Source organism: Arvicola amphibius, chromosome 3, assembly GCF_903992535.2.
Source record: "Arvicola amphibius chromosome 3, mArvAmp1.2, whole genome shotgun sequence".
Taxonomy (NCBI): Eukaryota; Metazoa; Chordata; class Mammalia; order Rodentia; family Cricetidae; genus Arvicola; species Arvicola amphibius.
Genome location: NC_052049.1, coordinates 156,166,452 through 156,186,890, shown reverse-complemented (window position 1 = coordinate 156,186,890; position 20,439 = coordinate 156,166,452). Strand labels below are relative to the sequence as shown.

At 38.8% G+C, this 20,439-nt stretch overlaps 1 protein-coding gene across 1 annotated transcript; it reads right to left on the bottom strand.

Moving 5' to 3' along the window:
- Positions 1-1,743: 1,743 nt before the first annotated feature.
- Positions 1,744-8,128, bottom strand: LOC119809440 (tripartite motif-containing protein 43-like). Its single transcript, XM_038322249.2, has 6 exons — positions 7,488-8,128; positions 6,845-6,940; positions 4,852-5,082; positions 4,035-4,057; positions 3,536-3,633; positions 1,744-2,243 (listed from the first exon to the last, which is right to left on the bottom strand). The coding sequence occupies exons 1-6, from the start codon at positions 7,896-7,898 to the stop codon at positions 1,744-1,746; spliced, it is 1,359 nt and encodes a 452-aa protein (XP_038178177.1). The 5' UTR covers positions 7,899-8,128.
- Between the last annotated feature and the right edge of the window lie 12,311 nt (positions 8,129-20,439).

Sequence of the window (20,439 nt, the reverse complement as noted above, 5' to 3'; positions counted from 1 at the left end):
CTGCTTTGTGAAAAAGTCTGCTGGATACTATGAGCCGATAGGCTGAAGGTGGATGACCCAATGGTACAGCAAAAACTCTGGGCAACTGTCCAGGAAGTAAGATGTTCTCAATTCTAGAACTTTAGAAGTTGCTTACAATGCACTGTCTGCTTACTTAGGTAATATTATATCCTTCTGGAGTCTTTGATGGAGTTGAAAAATAGATAGTTATAGTTTTCTTTTTGTTGTTTTTTTTTTGTTTATTAAAAATTTCCACCTCCTCTCCTCCTCCCAGTTCCCTGCCCCTCCCCCTCCCACTCCAGTCCTAAGAGAAGTCAGGGTACCCTGCCCTATGGGAAGTCCAAGGACCTCCCCGCTCCATCCAGGTCTAGGAAGATGTGCATCCAAACAGACAAGGCTCCCAAAAAGCCAGTACATGCAGTAGAAACAAGTCCCAGTGCCTTTATCAATGGCTTCTCAGTCAGCCCTCATTGTCAACCATATTCAGAGAATCCAGTCTGATCACATGCTCATTCAGTCCCAGTCCAGCTGGCCTTGGTGAGCTCCCATTAGATCAGTCCCACAGTCTCAGTGGGTGGACGTACCCCTCGTGGTCCTGACTTCCTTGCTCATGTTCTCCCTCCTTCTGCTCTTCATCTGGACCTTGGGATCTCAGTCCAGTGCTCCAATGTGGGTCTCTGTCTCTATCTCCATCAGTTATGATAAAAAAGTAAATAGAAATATTGTAACTATAATTCTTGCTTGATAAATGGTTTGTTATATGTAATTTTGCTGTTTTAAAGCTTTCCTTTTTGTTTAAACAGAAAAGGGGAAATGGTATGGGAGGTCCTTCTGCCTGCGTGTTGCTTTTATTGGTTAATGAATAAAGAACTGCTTTGAGCCTATGGCAAAGAAGAACAGAACTAGGTAGGGAAAGCTAGGCTGTGTGCTGGGAGAAAGGAGGTAAGTCAGAGAGATGCCATGTAGCCCCACCAGACACAGACACTGTTACTTTAGCCGGTAAGCCACAGCCACGTGGTGATACACAGATTAATAGAAATGGGTTAAATTAATATGTAAGAGTTAGCCAATAAGAACCTAGAGCTAATGGGTCAAGCAGTGATTTAATTAATACATATCTGTGTGATTATTTTGGGTCTAAGCTAGCCAGGCAGCCTGGAACCAAGAAGCGTCTCCCACTACAATAGAACCCAGAACCTCCATCCCAGGGAAAGCCCTGCCAACAATAGTCTGCTCCCTTCCTCATCAATAACTAGGCTTGCCCACAGTTAGTTGTTATGGGGCATTTTCTCAATGCGGTTCCCTTCTCTCATACAACTGTAGCTTGTTTCAAATTGGAATAAAAATAAACAGCACATCTGTGCTTCTACTTAGCACCAATAGGATGGTAAAATGTTATATAGCACATATAAATGATTGCATGTATGTATATAGAGCTAAATAGATTTTATCATGTTAGAATTCAACTGAGGGTCTTGTGCATACTTTAAAAAGGGCTCTAACACTGATCTCAAGTCGTAGTCCCGAATGAATAATTCTGACAAGTTTGCAAAAACAAACAGATACACAAGACAATACCACTATGGAAGGAAGTGTTCTTTGTGGAATATGGAGTCAGCAGATGAAAATGCAATGTATTCAACTCTCTTTTTCATTTAATAGTATTTTAATATTTAATACAATAAAACTTATAGCATTACAATAGGAAATACTTAAAAACAAGGAAAACTCTATTACAACTTCCTATGATATTGTTTGACCGTAGGAGAAGAAAGGCCAGACACCGTACTTAAAAGTCTTATGAGGATATTTGTATATGAGGGAACTCTTGGCAATATTCAGGAAACTTAAACATCTAGCGTCACAATCAAGGAACACGCCAACCCTGCCCAGTGGCTTCTCTAGATAGTGTTGGATCACTGGGTTAGTGGTGAGGAGACTGTAATGATTACCCTCCTTCACACAGAAAAGAAGGAATGCACCCTTAGTCTCAACTTCTTTGTTTCTACTCGTTAACCAGGAATTGGTACAGACTCCTACAGCCCAGTCCGAAGAGTCCTTCAAATCCACTTCCCAGTAATATTTCCCTGAGATGAAGCTCTGTGATCCCAAGGAGGCCAAATAGTATCCAACAGGATCCACAGATGTATCCTGATGGTGAGGTGTGAAGCTGGCTCTTCTCATGACATTAAATAGGTTCTTCTTAAAATGCAATCCAAACAGCCTTTCAAAGAAAACATGCACTGTGGAAAGAATAAACATTTTAGTTAAAATGACCATTTGTATTTCTGAGGTGACAGAGATCCTGAGAATTGTCTTGGTTTTCAAAAACTGGCTTGGATTAAAGGTTAAATTCATCAAAGCCAAGAATTAGTGCAAGAAACAGTGGTAGCATGATGAAAAGCTTTATGAAACATTTTGTAGATGCTGTAGATGAGGGAGCCTCAGTCTACCTCTGACAGGTGACTTTTAGTTACACCTGACAAAGGGAAGATGTGTGTATTGCAGTCAGGGCCACAGCAAAGGCTGTCCTCTTTGGTCTACATAAAAAGTTATTACTGGGGGCTGGAGAGATGGCTCAGGGGTTAAGAGCATTGCCTGCTCTTCCAAAGGTCATGAGTTCAATTCTCAGCAACCACATGGTGGCTCACAACTATCTGTAATGAGGTCTGCTGCCCTCTTCTGGTCTGCAGACACAAACAGAGTATTGTATACATAATAAATAAATAAATAAATTTTAAAGAAAAAAAAAGTTATTACTAAGATATGACCAGGAATTGCTTTCATATTGGTGTTTATTCTTTCCATGGAATTTTTATACTTATACTAAAGGAAGAGCTAAATTTACTTTAGAAGTAGTTCCCTATTAGCAATTGTCCTCCTTTAACCTCTAGTTCCTCTGGTACTCTTTCCCTATGAGGTTGAAATTGACTTTTAGATATACAAGGGGAATTGAGACATTGCCTCATGACCCATCAATTAGTTTTGTATTCATTGTTCATGATACATGGCTTTATCTGTTTAGTTATTTTATGATTTTTCTTTTTCACTTACTTTTAAGATAGTGTATTACTATTTAAACTTGACTGGCATGGAACTCACTATGTTGACAAGATTGCCTTCAAACTCTCTCCATGATATTGATGGGATTACTACCGTGCACCACTATATCTTGTGTATTTTTAATCAATGAGCTATAATGTAATATAAAAAATCAATTGCTAAAATGTGTGAAGGAACATAATCAAATATCTCCACCAGTGGGTGCTCTTAATTTGAATTAGACTGTCCTCAGATAATTAACCATTCTGTATGCCTCAATGAAAAACTGATACTCTCTGTTCAGACAGTATCACACACAAACTGATATACTGGTATTCGTTTTTGTTTCTTTGTTTGTGAGATAACCATGAAATTAAGAAGATTACAATATGACTAACTAAGACATATTTCTCAGGCATTAAAATATATATGTTTGCAAAGGTTATCTCATGGTGTAAGGGTCCCTCTGCTATTTCCATCATTGCTCACTCACCTTTGAAGTGGTTGAAACTTTCAGTCAGTCCAGTGATTGGGAGAGCAGAGAGTTCTGGTTTCATAGCCTGGGGTATACTCATCTCCATTGACTCACTCCTGCAAGGAGCGGAAAATAATGATTTGTATGGTGCTAAAGATATCATCACAGTTATTCAGAAAAACCTCACTCCAACTTCAGCCAAACGCTCTTGGGTCGATTCCCTTGAAACACAAGCCTGACAACTTGAGTTCAATTTCTGGAACCCATGGTGAAAGGAAAAAACTTCCTCCTGTAATGTCCTATGATCTCCACACATGTGCACTGCTACTTGTGCATGAACATGAACACACATACACTCCACATGAATATGACAAATAATATTTTAAAAATCCATAACAGATACTATACAAAAATAGAATATTCTCTCTATAAAGTATATATGCACTTTTCTAAGGCAGTTTAATCAATTTTACAGCAATTTCAGGGTACCCCAACTTGCACCAATGGCTAAACTCACCTTCTCAATATATCATCCAAACCCTGCAAAGAAAGCAAGAAAAATTTAGAATCCTGAAGAAGTGAAATACAAAGTTTGTTTATAAAATTCACATAAAAGACAGGCCGTGTCATGCTATCTAACCTGAAAATTTATATTTCATTAGCAGGTTAATGCTAACAAACAGATTAGCACAATTCTAATTCTTGATGGAATCAGGCTGTGAGAGTAAATTATGAGAAGCACATAGATATTGATTATACATTGATGTTGAAACCCCAGCTATCTTCAAAAGGTGAAACACAAAGCACAGAGGGTACTTTAACTAAGGGTACTTCAAATGTATGACCTCTCCCATGCATGCTGCCTCATGCCTCTAAGAATGGAATTGCCAGGTTAGATGCCCCAAGATTACTGTGAGTTGTAGGTGATTGTGATCCACAGACTAGAACCCTATCTCAAAATCCCATCCTATTTATATCTCTAGAAATTACAACATTCAAAAAGAGGAAATTAAGTAATATCATTCTTTGAAATTATACACAATTACCAAGGAGAGGCTATAGTGTAAGAAATTGCAACATTGAATTTCAGCTTTCAGAGAGGCAAGTTACAAAATCAAAAATTAGGACATATTTCTTGGAGAATCTACTAACACAATTTTTATTAAAAAAATCTTGTTCTGGCAAGATTATTACAGAATTTAGTTTCTCCAGATTATTACTGAAAAAGAACCTCCTAAAATAAATGCAGGAAATGTTAAAAATAATCTTAGTATAACAATCACCAGTGTGAGCTTAAGACACATAAACTTTTGTCTGCATTCCTTCTTGCTAACCTGGAGCAGTACCACATATGGCTCCTGGGACATCGCCATGAGTTCCTGAAGCATTTCTCTTAGTTGTTTGCTCTTTTGGATCATCATATCTTTACTTTCTCTGAGTTTCTCTAAAACACAATCGCCTTCATTTTTCATGCGTGCAATGTGTTGATCTTCCTGTTCAGGTGGGACTGCATTCCATATCCTATACTCTATCCTGATTATTTCTTCCCTTATGTTCAGGAAGTTCTGAAGAAAACAAGACATTGTCAGGGATTTTTGGAACATATTTAATCCTACTCCATTGCATCCTTCTATGCTTAAATTTGACAAAGGACACCTATCACTGTGCTACATACACTCTGAAGGACTTGTCAGAAATGGAAATTCCTTGGTTTCATTTATTTCTTTCAAATTTCCTCATTAATGAAAATGTCTGCTGGATACTATGGGTCTGTAGGCTGAGATGGATGCCCCAATGTTACAGAAGAACTTTGGGTGACTGTCCGTCCAGTCGGCGAGATGTCTCTGTCAATTCTAAAGATGTGGAAGTTGTTTACAATTCATTTCCTGTTAACTTAAGTAATATAATATTCTGGGATCTTTGATGGACTTGAAGAATAGATAGTTGTGATTATTGTTTTGATTATATTTTGTTGCCATTGGTTAATAAGGAAGCTTCTTTAGGCCTCTGGCAGGGCAGATTAAAGCAAGGTAGAAATTAAAAGCAGAGATAGAAGTGAAAGTAGCCAGTGTCAAGGAGACACCATGTAGCTACCAAAGGAGAAAGACACAAGCCACCACTGAGAACCTTACCAGTAGGACATGAGCCTCAAGGTAATATATAAAATAATAGGAATTGGTTAATTTAAGATGTAAGAGTTAATAAGAAGCCTGAGCTAACCAGCTGAGCAGTGTTTTAATTAATATAGTTTCTGCATGATTACTTTGGGTCTGGGTAGCCAGGAATGAACAAGTAGCCTCCATCAATACAAAGACAATGATATCCTAAGCATTTCTACCAATATAAAAAAATCATACAAATAATTATTTCACTAGTAGAATTAAAAAAGGTAGATATGTGAAATTTAGTAATAAATGTGGTAAAGTTTTTATATATATACTCTAAAATAAATAAAATTGATACAATTAACACAAAAAAAGAAATGAATAAATGGAGGGAGAAAAGAAGGGAGAAAGGGAGGAAGGGAGAAAGGAAAATTATGTGGGAGAGTCTTCTGTTTGTGCTGATTCCAATAAAGAAACTGCCTTGGCCCATTTAATAGGCCTGCCCTTAGGTGGGTGGAGTAGACAGAACAGGAAGAAGGAAGTGAGGAAGATGGCTCAGTCAGATGCCATGCCTCTCCTAAGTGAGACAGACTGCCATGCCTCTCCTCAGGGAGAGAGATGCGATGAAGCCAGCCACCAGGTCAGACATGCTGAATCTTTCCCGGTAAGACACCGCTCATGGTGTTACATAGATTATTAGATATGGGTTAATCAAGATGTGAGTAAGAGGCTGAACCTAATGGGCCAGGCAGTGTTTAAAAGAATACAATTTGTGTGTTGTTATTTCGGGGCATAAGCTAGCCAGGAGGCCGAAAGCCAGGCAGCAGGAACGCAGCCCGCAGCACCTCACTACAGGAAAGGAATAAAGCAGTTCAAAATGAAAAAAAAAAAAAACAGGGCTGCCTGAAGGAATGGTATTGATTGATAATACATATGTTCATGTAAATATGACACTCTGTATGCATTCATTAGAATTCATGGGACGATCCTAGAGTCTAATGCACTGTGCTGCACTTTCAGCAATAAACTCATTAGTCTCAGAGTCTTTTGCCACACACCAGGCCATCTTTCCACATGCAGAGCTCTATTTCACACTCAGAATTCAAGGCCATCATGACATGTTTTCCTAGTATCATATCCCATGTCTTATACTTAAACCTTGAATAACGATTTGGGAAAATAAGTATCTCAACCAGATTTTCAGCATAAATCTCATACTCACTATAAATGAAATTTTGATTCTGCTCTCTGCCTCTAGATTCTCTTGAATTTCTTGAATCTTCTCCTGTAAAGATGTCATTTGCTTTAGAAGTCTCTCCTGTAAGAAACAATGAATATCAGCTTTTAATAAACAGTAATGATGGGCAGATTTTCAAACATTAAATAAAATAACTTTATCAATAAAAGAAGGATCACTATATTCCTTTTTTAACTTAGGTAACTTTGAATTTTAATTTTAAGAACACATAAATAGAATATGGCATATCCATTTGTTCAGGTAAAGTGATAATTATGAGTGATATCTGGGTAATTTACATAACATTGGGTTTCCCACAGGCTTCTCTATAACTGACTCCACTGTATTTTCTAATATAACCTCCAGTCATAGACACTTTTAAAAGATATGAATAGAGCATTTCACTTCCCAATGACCTGGAAATGATGTGTAATAAAACACAACTGATCTTACACCCACGGGTCTCCCAAGGAGTGTTTACATTTATAGTCACTCTTTCTTCACTAGCTGCTAATAAAGGGCCACCATTCAGAAAGGAGTGGATTCCTCATCATCAGGACCAGCATCTTCCTGTTGTCCACTGAGCCTCACTCTCCAGGTTTCATGTTCTCTCAGAAACATCACTCACCATTTGATCCTCAGCAGCTGCTTCAATAGTTCGGTGATTGTGACCTCTGTGCTCATGGGAGTCAGAGCAGAGCTGACAGAGGTAGATCCTGTTCTCCATGCAGAAGATCCCCTTGGTCTCCTTGTGGGTCACACACTGATGCTCCTCAGAGCTCAGGTACTTCATGAGGTTGGCTTTTCTGGCGATGTACACCAGCTTCTTCAGAACAATGCTGGTTCTGAAGCCCTTCTGCTGGGATGGTTCCCTACACGTAGGACAAAGGCCTGGATAGAGACTGTCTTCCCAGAAAAGGTGGAGGCAGGCTCTACAGAAGCTGTGGCCACAGCTTATGGTGACTGGGTCTGTAAGGTAGTTCATGCAGATGAAGCAGGTGAGTTCTTCCTGGAAGGCTTGTGAGAGGTCTGACTCCATTTTGCTGAAGGAAGAAAGTCAGAATTACTATTATAAGACCAAGAGAAGGAAAAAACTTCACAAAATTTGATTCAAGTGGTAATTCTGTTATGTCTAAAACAAAGCATTCTTCATTTTTTGGTGTCTATAAATTAATATAAGTATATAGCTAAGTTCCTAATTTTTTCTTATTCACTCTTCTTCACATGAATACAGATTGATATGATGAATTTCTGTGCCCTACAATCTGCATCTTTTTCAGAGACTCCGTTGAAATTAAGAACTGTGTTCAAGGTCTGAAACAGGCTCTCTCAGTGCTTATGAATAAATTTACACTGGAGTGATCAAGGTACTTCAAGTACACAAGTTGGTCTTTTACTACAGACCTATTTGGTTTAACTCTTCCCTCTTTGGTTGTCTATTCAAGAGAACAATCTCCAAATAACAGGATCCCTAGTAAATGTTTTGCTTTCTGATTTTAGCATCTTACTCATTGACATCCTATTGTCCCTTCCCTTAACACATGAAGGCAACCTTAGTTACTTGTCTTCTTTCTGCTGCAAATGCCTAAAAGAATAAGAATTTATGTTGATTCATAATTCAAGAAATTATGGTGGCACAAGCTTGAGTTAGTTGGTCTCATGGTTTCCAAAATAAGGAAGCAAAAAGCACGGAATTCCTGTTTATCAGCTCCTTCTCCCTTTTTTCCTTTGGTTTGAGATCTCAGACCTTGGAATGGTGAAATGAATTCATAAGCACTTCATGTGGATTCCCAACTATACTGAATCTACCTCAAATGAACCTTCAGACGTTCAGACAGGTTTCCCTGTCTATAAAAAAGCCCATCGAGATGAATACTATGGGAGTTTCTGTGGAAACTTATTTGCTTACAAAGATACATTCTTGGTTTGAGTATGGAATGAATCCTAGAGACATAAATGAGACTCTCAAGACTATTTGAGACTTGGTTATCTAATAAAAGGGGCATATTCCCCTTTCTCTTTAAATATCTAAACAAATACAGAATCTTGTTTTGATTGAGGAAAATATCCTCCAAATAATTTAAGCTTCCAGGGTCTGAAGCAAATGGATTCAATGACTTTAGCTGATAGTATGTTGAAAACCAGTACTAATATTCACAGTCAAGATTAGTTTAGAAAAGAGACTGTGATTACAATGTTGGCTTTCTTAACTTATCTGATGGTCCTCTTTTGGTAATTTTTGCTGTAGATTTATCACTTCAAAATACTTTATAAGCACACAGAAAAAAATAATATTCAAATTAGAATTTATAAAATTGTGACAGATTTTTAACCAGAACACTAGTTTCATGAATAGAATGGTCTGGTTAATTTTTAGAATTTTTTTGGTTTTTCAGACAGGCTATCTCTATGTAGATTGGAAGCCCATCCTGGCATTCACTCTGTGGAAAATTTGGGCTTGAACTCACAATTATCTGCCTGTCTGTCTCCCAAGTGCTGGGATTAAAGACATGTACCACCACCACTGGTCTAAATTTCAGTAATTTAAATGCATGTGTACATCAAATCTTATAAATCAATCAATAATAGAAATAGCCACTTCTTCCAAGATCATAAGGTATGATCAAGGATTGTTTCACACTAAAATTTTCCTATAGTTTACAACAGAGAATATCAAAATAAATTACTTGACTACATCTTGAGTCTCTGCTTTTTACATAATATCTACAGAAAATATATGTAAAGGCTAGTAATTGGCAATGAATTCAAAGCATTTAATTTTTATATATTACATAGGTATATTTAATTTACAGGTATCAGCATCTCTTGCATTTATGAATTACACACATATTTGCTCTAGAAATACTTTTAGAATTTAGACAACAATATAAATTGAAAAAGAGTATGTAAGTACCTTGAGTATTTTACATCAGAGCATCAGAAGAGTGTGTATGGATGAATCTAAAATTATCAATCACTCTAGGTCATGTTATATTTACAAAGAAAGATGACCACATGGAACACAATCTTTTTTGGTAAGTTGCAAACGGTAATTTCTAAGCAGAAATCTCACTTGGGTAAAGAATTATGAATAGGAAATAACAAGGATTTTCCTCCTGTAAACAGTGCGCTCACCCATGGAATTCCAACAGTCAAGGAACCAGAATGTATAGAAAACACACTCTGTCTGCTCTGGTAAAGAATAGACCTGGCTGGGCCCTGGAGTGGCCTTATATAGTCTCTAAAGATTACACCCAGTTCCTACCATGGTTGCTTTCACTAATACACCAAATATATGACCATTTGTCAGTACCAGTATTCTGATTGGATGGAAGATTGAATTAACTGTGGCCAGTCCCCACAAACAAATCTTCACAACAAGCTTCCCTGAGTGACTGCCTAGCTGGGTGTGGCAGCTCACATGATTAATCCTAGAGATCTAGGGACTGGGCTGCTGAAGCAGGGGGAGTTTTAGTTCAAGACCTGCCTAGGATATGAACTGAGAACTTGCCAAAAAAGTTAGTGACTTTCCTACAATGTTTGAAAATATCTAAATACTTTGTGGTGCACTTATATTCTGCTCTTGATGATGTAAGAAATCATCATGCCAACAATCTGTGATTTTACTAAATATCATCATTAAAAAAATTCTTAATAAAAAAGTAAAAAATAATTTTAAAGGGGCTCAGAGATGGCTCAGAGGTTAAAAGCACTGAGTTCCATACCAGAGGTCCTGAGTTCAATTTCCAATTACCTAATGGTGATTACAACCATCTATACTTAGATCTGATGTCTTCTGGAGTGCAAGCATGTCGGGACAATGGTTTTACCTTGTAAAAATTTGTTTCTTGTACTTGTTTAATAAAATGTTGATTGGCCAGTAGTCAGGCAGGAAGTATAGGCAGGGAAAGCAGGCAGCAGGTGATAGAGACAGGGCAATGAGAACAGGAGAATTCTGGGAAGAGGAAAGATGCAGTCTGCAGTCTTTGCCCAAACACAGAGAATGCAAGATGAGAATAACCTTAATGTAGACCTCTCTGAGTTTCCTTTAGGAGTGAATGGGTGCATTACTGGGCAGGACAAAAAACTCAGTCAACAAGTGGTGCCCAACGTGAGGCAACTGCATCCACAGAAAACCTGAGAGTGCTTAGGAACTAATGCTACACACAGAATAATGGTGTCTAGCATGGCTTTTTGGTAGCAGCAATTTCTTGGGTTTTCCCTTTGCTAGAGGCAAGTGAATCTCATTTAAGAGAGGCTTCCTGAACACCTTTAGCTGTGAAACTTTGTGGTTCTTATAAGATGCCCTGACACCAAACACTTAAATGGTGTTTATGAATTGCCAACAACATGCTTCTTGGTGGTGTCAGGGACCTTGTAACTCCACAGAGTTGTGGCAATAAACATGGCTCCAGACGGTACCTCCACCATGAAACTAGGCCCTCAGAAACCTAAGGAATGGGATGGATCCAGACGTCAAAGCTACAGCTTTACTCTTAGCCATATCATTTAGAAAATTAAAGACTCATGTGGTCAGACAAAGAGATATACATTAAAAAAAGATTCAAAGACAAAAAAAACCTCTGAACAGTTTACAGTGTGTTTAAAAATATGTGTGGGCTTGGGAGAGAAAAGATAAAGGATAAAATCCTTAAATTAAAAAGAAAGAAAGTAGTTAGGTGTGGTGGCACACACCTTTAATCCCAGCACTTGGGAGGCAGAGGCAGATGGACCTCTGTGAGTTCAAGGTGTGGTGGCATAACACCATTAATCCCAATACTTTAAAGGCAGAACAGGCAGATCTCTGTGAGTTTGAGGTATGGTAGCACACACCTTTAATCCCAACACTTTGGAGGCAGAGGCAGGCTGATCTCTGTGAGTTCAAAGTATGGTAGCACACACCTTTAATCCAAGCTCTTGGGAGGCAGAGGCAGGCTGATCTCTGTGTGTCAAGGACAGCCTGGTCTACGGAGTGAGTTCCAGGACAGCCAAAGATACACAGAGAAACCCTGTCTCAAAAAAGCCAAAAATTAAAAATAAATGAAATAGAATTTAAACTAAAACCACATAAAGATGGAAAACACACAGACAATCTGGATACTATATGTTATTATGTTCTCTATGAATTGTTTGAATGCCAAAGAAGGAGCAACAGCTGCTAAAAAACATTTGATTATAAATGTTGCTGGATTAATCCAACATACATATTTTGAAAATGCTTTTACTTCAAAATTTATGTCAAAAGATATGTTACTTTGAAGAATAGATTTTGTTTTTGTTTCCACAGGAAATGAGAGGACGTGGATTCATTCTGGGCTAAGAAATATTCAGGTTTCATCAAGGAAGAGCCGGTGAGAAATCTCCATAGGAGCAGAGGGCCCAGATGATCCAATGTTTCAGAGGACCTCTGTTGGAGTTTCCTCTGAGTTCTACATCCAGAACAGTTCCAAGACTGCTAGCTGAGATAATCAAGCCTCACAGAATTTTTCAGTCAGGACTTGACCATAATTCTAAATTATCTTTAGGTCCTGTAAGATTATCAACACCCCCAATCAGCAGAATGTATTCTGGAAAACTAAGCCTGCATTCCCAAAATATGGTTTATGGACGTTTTTCTTTGTTTAGAGTGTTGTTACAAGTTGTATGGATAATGGTCAGGAAGAAAGCTAAACAAGTGAGATTTGATTCAGAGACTCACACATCTATGAAGGGCATAAATAAATGCTCTAAAAATATTCTTTAAATTTAGACAACAATCGCTTTTCATCAAGATGGCGCCGAAAGCGAAGAAGGGAGCTCCTGCCCCTCCCAAGCCGAAGCTAAAGTGAAGGCCTTGAAAGCCAAGGATGCAGTGCTGAAAGGCGTCCACAGGCACAAAAAGAAGATCCGCACATCACCCACCTTTCCGCAGCCCAAGACCCTGAGGCTATGAAGGCAGCCTAAAGACCCCCCCGGAAGAGCGCGTCAGGAAAAAAGCTAAACAAGTGAGAATCGATTCAGAGACTCACACATCTATGAAGGGCATGAAAAAATGCTCTAAAAATATTCTTTAAATTTAGACAACAATCAAAATTGAAAAGTGAAAGGTAAGTTCCTTGAGCGTTGTAACTTTAGGGCAGTGAAAAAGTGTGTATAGATAAAACTAAAATTATCTATCGCTGTAACTCACATTATGTTGACAAATAAAGATGACCAGATGGGAACAGAATATTTTTGGTAGTGACCAACAGTCATTTCTAAGCAGAAAACTCAGTTTGGTAATATATTAAGAATAGGAAATATTAAGGAACTTCCTCTGTAAACTGTGTACTCACCCAAGGAATTGTCTCTGGCCTCAGCAGTGTTGAATGAGGACACCACACTATTTCTTCAGCTCTGGGGTCCAGTCCTCAATGTGTGCAGAAGACAGATCCAGCGGTTGAAGAGCCAGAATGTATGGAAACACACTCTATCTGCTCTGGTGAAAAATGCACCTGGCTGACCACTGGAGTGTCCTTATATACTCTCTAAAGACCACGCCCACTTCCTCCCATGGTTGCTTTCATTAATACATCTCATTTGTGGCCATTTGTCAGTACCAGTATTCTGATTGGATGGAAGATTGAATTAACTCTGAGGCCAACCTCCACAAGCAAATCTCCACAACAAGCTTCCCTGAGTGACTGCTTAGCTGGGTGTGGCAGCTCACACCTTTAATCCTAGAGACCTGGGACTGGGCTGCTGAAGCAGGGGGAGTTTTAGTTCAAGACCTGCCTAGGATATGAACTGAGAACTTGCCAAAAAAAGTAATTTTCCTACAATATTTTACAGTACCTAAATATTTTGCATGTACTTATATTTTGTTTTTATAATGTAACAAATGATGATATCATAAATGTGTGATTTTGTGTCAAAATTAAAAATTTGTTAATAGAAATCTAAAAAATTATTTTTTTTGTTTTCTTGGGACAGTGTTCCCTGTGTAGCTATGGTGCCTGCCCAGAACTAGCTTTTGTAGAACAGGCTGGCTTTGAATGCAAAGAGACACCTGCTTCTGCCTCCCAGGTGGCTCATAGATTAAGAACGCTGACAGCTGATCCAGAGGATCTGAGTTCAAGTCCCAGTTACCACATAGTGACGAAAACCATCTGTAATGAGATCTGGTGTCTTCTGGAGTGCAGGCAGAAAGCTGTATGCATAATAAATAAATAAATCTTCAAATAATCTTAATAGCTCTATGGAGATGTCACCAGCTAGTTCCTTGGGCAGCTGAGGAGAGGGAGCCTGAAATGGCCCTTTCCTATAGCCATACTGATCTTGCATATCACCACAGAAGCTTCATCTGGCGATGGATGGAGATAGAGACAGAGACCCACACTGGAGCGCAGGACTGAGCTCCCAAGGCCCAAATGAGGAGCTGAAGAAGGGAGAACATGAGCAAGGAAGTCAGGACCATGAGGAGTGTGCCCACCCACTGAGACGGTGGGGCTGGTCTAATGGGAGCTCACCAAGGCCAGCTCGACTGGGACTGAAAAAGCATGGGATCAAACCGGACTCTTTGATCGTGCGGGACAATGAGGGCTGACTGAGAAGCCAAGGACAAAGGCACTGGGTTTTGATCCTACTGCACGTACTGGCTTTGGGGGAGCCTAGTCTGTTTAGATGTGCACCTTCCTGGACCTGAATGGAGGGAATGAGGACCTTGGACTTCCCGCAGGGCACGGAACCCTGACTGCTTCTTGGACTGGAGAGGGAAGTGGAGGGGAGTGGAGCAAGGGGGAGGGAATTGGGCGGTGGGGAGGAGGCAGAAATTTTTAATAATAATAATAATAATAATAATAAATTAAATAATAAAATAAAATCTTAATAGCTCTTTGAGAATTTTGTACACTTTATTTTGATCATATTCAACTCAACTTCAAATCCTTCCAAATCCATTCCCTTTACTTAAACACTCAACTTTCTCTTTTAAAAACAAGGGAATGGATATGGAAATTTCCAATACTGAACTTTCAAACTGTAAAAGCACATCATAGTACTTCCATGCTGAGGCCACATAACAAATCCCAAATATTTCTCCCATGCATATGACCTGTAGATATGATTAAATTCTTCTATTTTCTGCTTCTTCTAATTTTATTCCAACATGTGACCACTTTAGGTCATGTGGGTTAAAGTCAGACTTTGTATGCTTAGATTCAATGCTGTCTCTGAGAGCGTGTCACAACAAGTTAAATGAGAATCACTATGTAAGATGTCCCAGTAGGTACACAATCAATTGCATCCAGATAAAATAGGAAGACAGACTCTCTTGAGTGTAAACCTGTGGCTATGACCATTTCAATATTTTCAGCTTTTTCATTATAAGTTTTCCTACCTTTTAAAAAATATACAAATCTAGAGATTATGTGGATGATAAATAAATGAAATGTTAGTGGTGAGGCTGAATCTTTCTTTCCTCAACAGATAACACAATGTATGCGTTCCTGTTGAGTCCTAGATCTAGCCCGACTACTATTTGATTCTATTGTTAAGACATGATGTGGGATTCCCCTCTGTATGCTGTGAATACCATTGGTTGATAAAGGACTGGCTTGGCCTGTGAAGGGTAGAAAATAGGTAGGTGGGGAAAACTAAACAGATGCTGGGAGAAGAAGGGCTGAGTTAGTGAGAAGCTATGGAGTTAAAACTGGAGACAGAGGCAAAAGTGAAGCAGAGTGTACTCTATTCACATAGGAAAGCTCTACAAGTTTGACAATACCAGCTTTCTCATTTAGGGTTTTATGGGTAAGTTACATGTCATTTTGATATTTTTCCCATCACCATTTTACACACCCCTTGGAATTTGCCTTTACATACTCATGGTTGTTGTGCTTTCTCAACATCTCAAAAACTGACATACCACATAAATAATGATAAAATGTTTTTGCCTCAGCCCTCCTTATTATTTATATCTCTCATTCTTTTGATATCAGGATTGCTCAAACATTAATTTATCTTTGATTTGCTTTTCTACAAAAGCAAACAAAACATGAGATTACAAATCTAGTTTAAAAAAGCCTAGTAATGCTCATTTCATAGATATTAGAAAAGAAGCACTGGGCCATCACAGAATCCCACAACTGTACAAATGCAGAAGTCAACAGCTCATGGGGATCCCATCCATATCTATAGAGAGATCTATATCCTAGCTCCTGCATCATGAAACATTGTGGAAGAGGGGGGTCAGAGAGACAGTATGAGGCAGAACACTAGGAAGTCTACTGTGAAACTCTCTCTCTTAGGAATGGCTTTATAAACCAGAACAGAATAATGAATATGTAGATGTGGAAGCAGAAAACTTTTTGAAGAGATTCACCCCTAGACCAAGAATTATTCCCTATCAGGGATGAGCTCACTCACGGTTCACAAAATACAATGTGGTGAGCCCTTGTGAAATTAACTAAAACCCAAGATGTGACTTTTCTTTTGAGGGATTTTTCTGGATTGAATCATTTGAAGTAAACAGACCCACCTAAATCCAGATCTTTTGAGTTGTGAGAATCCATCTAAATCTTGGCCACACTTTCTTGTGTCAGCCTTGCAAGGGATATTTTCCTTTTTGTTTTTTCAAGACAGGGTTTCTCCATGTATCTTTCATTGTACAGAAACTCTGTCTGTTGACCAGGCTGGCCTTGAACTCACAGTGATCCATTTGTCTCAGCCTCCTGAATGTTGTGATTAAAGGTGTGTGTCACCACGCCCAGCCTATGGATTTTTCTTGGTTGAATCATTTGAATTGGACAGATCCACCTATAAACCAATCTTTTGAGCTGTGTGAATGCACCTCAAATCTTGGTCACACCTTCTGGTGTCAGCCTAGAAAAAGGATCTGTAAAAAGAATAGAGGGAGAAGATGATATAATTTTACTTCAACTAACAACATATTAGAAATAAAGGATGAAAATGAGGCATCCAGATGCAAAGCAATCCACAGTACCTGGCTGAGATACTGTGGGTTCTATCTGGTGATGGTGTCACACATCTTTAACCCCAGCACTTCATTGGCAGAGATAGGCAGACCTCCGTGAGGCTGGCCTGATCTATACAGCTAGTTCCAGTAAAGTCAAGGATGCACTGAGGGTTCTGAAGTGCCTCACACCTGAATTTCCACACAGCTCTCTAGCTCCTTAATTTGAAATCTAGTCAGCCCGAACTAGGCATGCTCGAACTCTGATGTCCCTATATATTGTTGGCACTGAATTAGAATGTTATATATAGAATGCATTTTATTTTGTTTTTTTTTTTTTTTACTGATTTATTAAGCTATACATTTTTCTCTGCTCCCCTCCCTTCCTCTCCCCTTTCCTTCTACCCTCTTCTATGGTCTCCATGCTCCCCTTTATCACAAGAGATATTGTTTTTTTCTACTTCTCATGTAGATTAGATTCATGTTGTCTCTCTTAGGGTCCTCATTATTGTCTAGATTCTCTGGCATTGTGAATTGGAGGGTGATTTACTTTGCTTTATGTCTAAAAGCCACTTATGAGCAAGTACATACGATGTTTGTCTTTCTGGGTTTGAGTTACCTCACTCAATATGATGCTTTCTAGCTCCATCCATTTGCCTGCAAATCTCAAGATGTCATTATTATTTTTTTCTTTTTTTGCTTTGTAGTACTCCATTGTATAAATGTAACACATTTTCCTCATCCATTCTTCAGTCAAGGGGCATTTAGGTTGTTTCTAAGTTCTAGTATGATAAAGAATGCTGTGATGAACATAGTTGAGCACATGCCATTGTGGTACGATTGAGAATCTTTTGGGTATATACTCTAAAGTGGTATTGCTGGATTTGAGGTTGTTTCCTAATTTTCTGAGAAATCACCATACTGATATTAATGTGATTGTGCCAGTTTGCACTTCCACCAGCAATGCAGGAGTGTTCCCTTTATCCCACATCCTCCCCAATGTAATTTGTCACCAGTAATTTTGATCTTGGCTATTCTTACAAGTTTATGATGGAATCTCAGTCTTGTTTTGATTTGATCCAGTCTCTTTGATGCTCTGTATGCTTTTTGTACCTTGATAGGCACCTTCTTCTATATAGGTTAGGCAAATTTTCCTGTATGATTTTGTTGAAAATATTTTCTATGCCTTTGAGTATTTGACCTGGGTTTCTTCTTCCTCTATTCCTATTATTTTTAAATTTAGTCTTCTCAGAAGTGGGTGGTGATAGCACATCTTTAATCCCACACTTGGGAGGCAGAGGCAGTCAGATCTTTGTGAGCTGGAGTCAGCCTGGTCTACAGAGCAAGTTCCAGGACAGTCAGGGCTACACATGGAAACCCTGTCTCAAAAAATAACAAGTCTTTTGAGTGTCTCAGCTTTAATATTTTCTTTGTTCAAGATATCCATTTTTTCTATCATTTCTTCTATGACAATTCGCTCTTCTATCTCTTATATTCTGTTTATGAGCCTTGCTTCTAAGTTCCAGTTTTTCCATAGTTTGAGTTATCTTTGATTCTATTTCCATTTCCAGATCTTAAACTGTTTTTATTCATTTCTTTCCACTGTTTCCTTGTATTTTCCTCAATTTAAGGGATTTATTAATTCCCTCTTTAGGGACTTCTATAATATTTATAAAGGCTATTTTAAGGTCTTTGTCTTGTGTTTCCCGTATGTTGCAATTCTCAGGGCCTACTGTGATAGGGTTGCTGGCCTCTAGTGAAGGCATTTTGTCATGGCTGTCATTGGTTGTGAGTTTATGCTGGCAGTTAAACATCTGGGTCTGGCAAGACTTTAGACACAGATATCTAACCTTGTCTTTGTTGGATGCGTATTTTGTTCCCTGTTTTCTGTTGCCCTGGTTCTTAAGAGGGTGTGGTGGCTGTGTGTTGGCCGACAGAGAATTCATCCAGAATTCTGCTAGGTGAGACCAATGGGGTTCTCAGCAAAACGTGTTTTCTAAGTACTAGGAGCTGATAAGTAGTGCTGGATATGCTGGGGTGGGGAATTAAGGGAGTCCTCAGGAGGGAGAAAAGCAGGTGCTCTACCAAGATCTAATTCATCCCCTGGAAAATGGGGCAGCAAGTGAGGAATGTGAAGAGCAGGTGGTCTTCAGAAATGGGAAGAGACTAGGAGATTGGATTTGGAGAGAAGGGAGCATGAAGGTCCGCAGTTAGCCTACCTACTTCGCTAGCCTGCTTGCTTCTCTGGCAGACTTCACTGAAGGGTTGGTTCCTAGGGAATGCATGCTGGTGTTGGTAGGCTAGGATAATGTGATGAGCAGGGCAAGGAAGGTGGGAGGGGAAGATCTGTGTAATCCACTAGAGGTGGAGGCAGAGAGGAAGGGGAGGCCACAGCAGGTGTCTGCTACAGAACTGGAGCCAAGACGAAGGGGTTGGATCTGGGAGAGGAAGAAGTGAAGATCTGCAGTCATCCTGCTGTTTCTCTGACTAAAGTCTCTTAGCTTTATTTTCTGTTAAAACACCTACGTGTTATATGTTAACAGTAATGTTTTGTAAAACGTATCCTTGTGGGCAGATTTTAGACAGGCTTCATTTTAGTCATCCTAAGCAAAGTAGGCAAAGAAGCAGAGGCTTAGCCCAGGTAATGCTGGTCTCTGGCAAACTGTAACTCAAGTTTTTACATTGTCATGCCACATTCTCTTTTTTTTATCTTTTTTTCTTTAAAGTGTGGTGGAAACAATGCTTACTAATGAAGTAGCTGTTGGTAGGCATGTACCTAGCATTTCATAACTAGAGATTTAATTATACAGAGTAACTTGTTACACATCCTTTGACATACATACCTATACCTGTGCAGGTACCAATTTCAATAATATTAGAAATTCATCTTCCAGAGACTGCATTTAATTCAGTGGAATAAAATATTACCACTGTTCATAGCTATTTGAGGTAATTCACAGTTGATCTGTTCAAAGTAATGTGCCAGGATTGTACATTTCTACAAAAATGTTTGTTTTTTGGTTTTTTTTTGTTTTTTTTTTTTTAAGATTACTGGGTGTCACTGTGTATACTGAAGACATTGGGGGGGGGGCATGTTTTGCTTAAAGCTTAGGTAATAAAAATAAAAACTGGCTGTCGGTGTTGGCACACGCCTTTAATCCCAGACTTAGAAGGCAAGTAGATAGGGGAATTCAAGGTCAGCCTAGTCTACATGGCAAGTTTCGAGGTCAGATGGGCCTACACAGCAAGTTCCAGGACAGCAAAAGCTACCTAATAAAGAGATCCTGTCTCAAAACAAAAAATTTTAAATAAATTAAAATTTTACATACATTAGTAGAAAATGTATAGTATAAGTCTTTTATGTTTCATACTTTAAAAAAATATGATCTTGCAGTGGCATTTAGTGTAACAATCCTTTCAAAATGTTATGTGCTAAGTAAAACTTGGGCCACTGTGTGGTGATGACAAGTGAGTGAACTTCTGCTCGATGATGCTGACAGGAGGGAAGTAGTAACCGGATCAAGGTGTAGTGATGAGACAAGCAGGCCTGCTTTTCATCCCGCCTGGATCCCACATGGCTAGCTTTACACCCAAAATAACAACACACAAATTGTATTCATTTAAACACTGCTTGGCCCATTAGCTCTAGCCT

Bases quoted from the DNA above. Each gene is read 5' to 3' on its own strand.
- LOC119809440 (XM_038322249.2), bottom strand. From the start codon at position 7,898: ATGGAGTCAGACCTCTCACAAGCCTTCCAGGAAGAACTCACCTGCTTC. The intron at 4,058-4,851 runs GTTAGCAAGAAG...CTTTCTTTGCAG, and splicing joins CATATGTGGTACTGCTCCAG to GGTTTGGATGATATATTGAG. The intron at 3,634-4,034 runs GTGAGTTTAGCC...CGCTCCTTGCAG, and splicing joins TTGGATGATATATTGAGAAG to GAGTGAGTCAATGGAGATGA.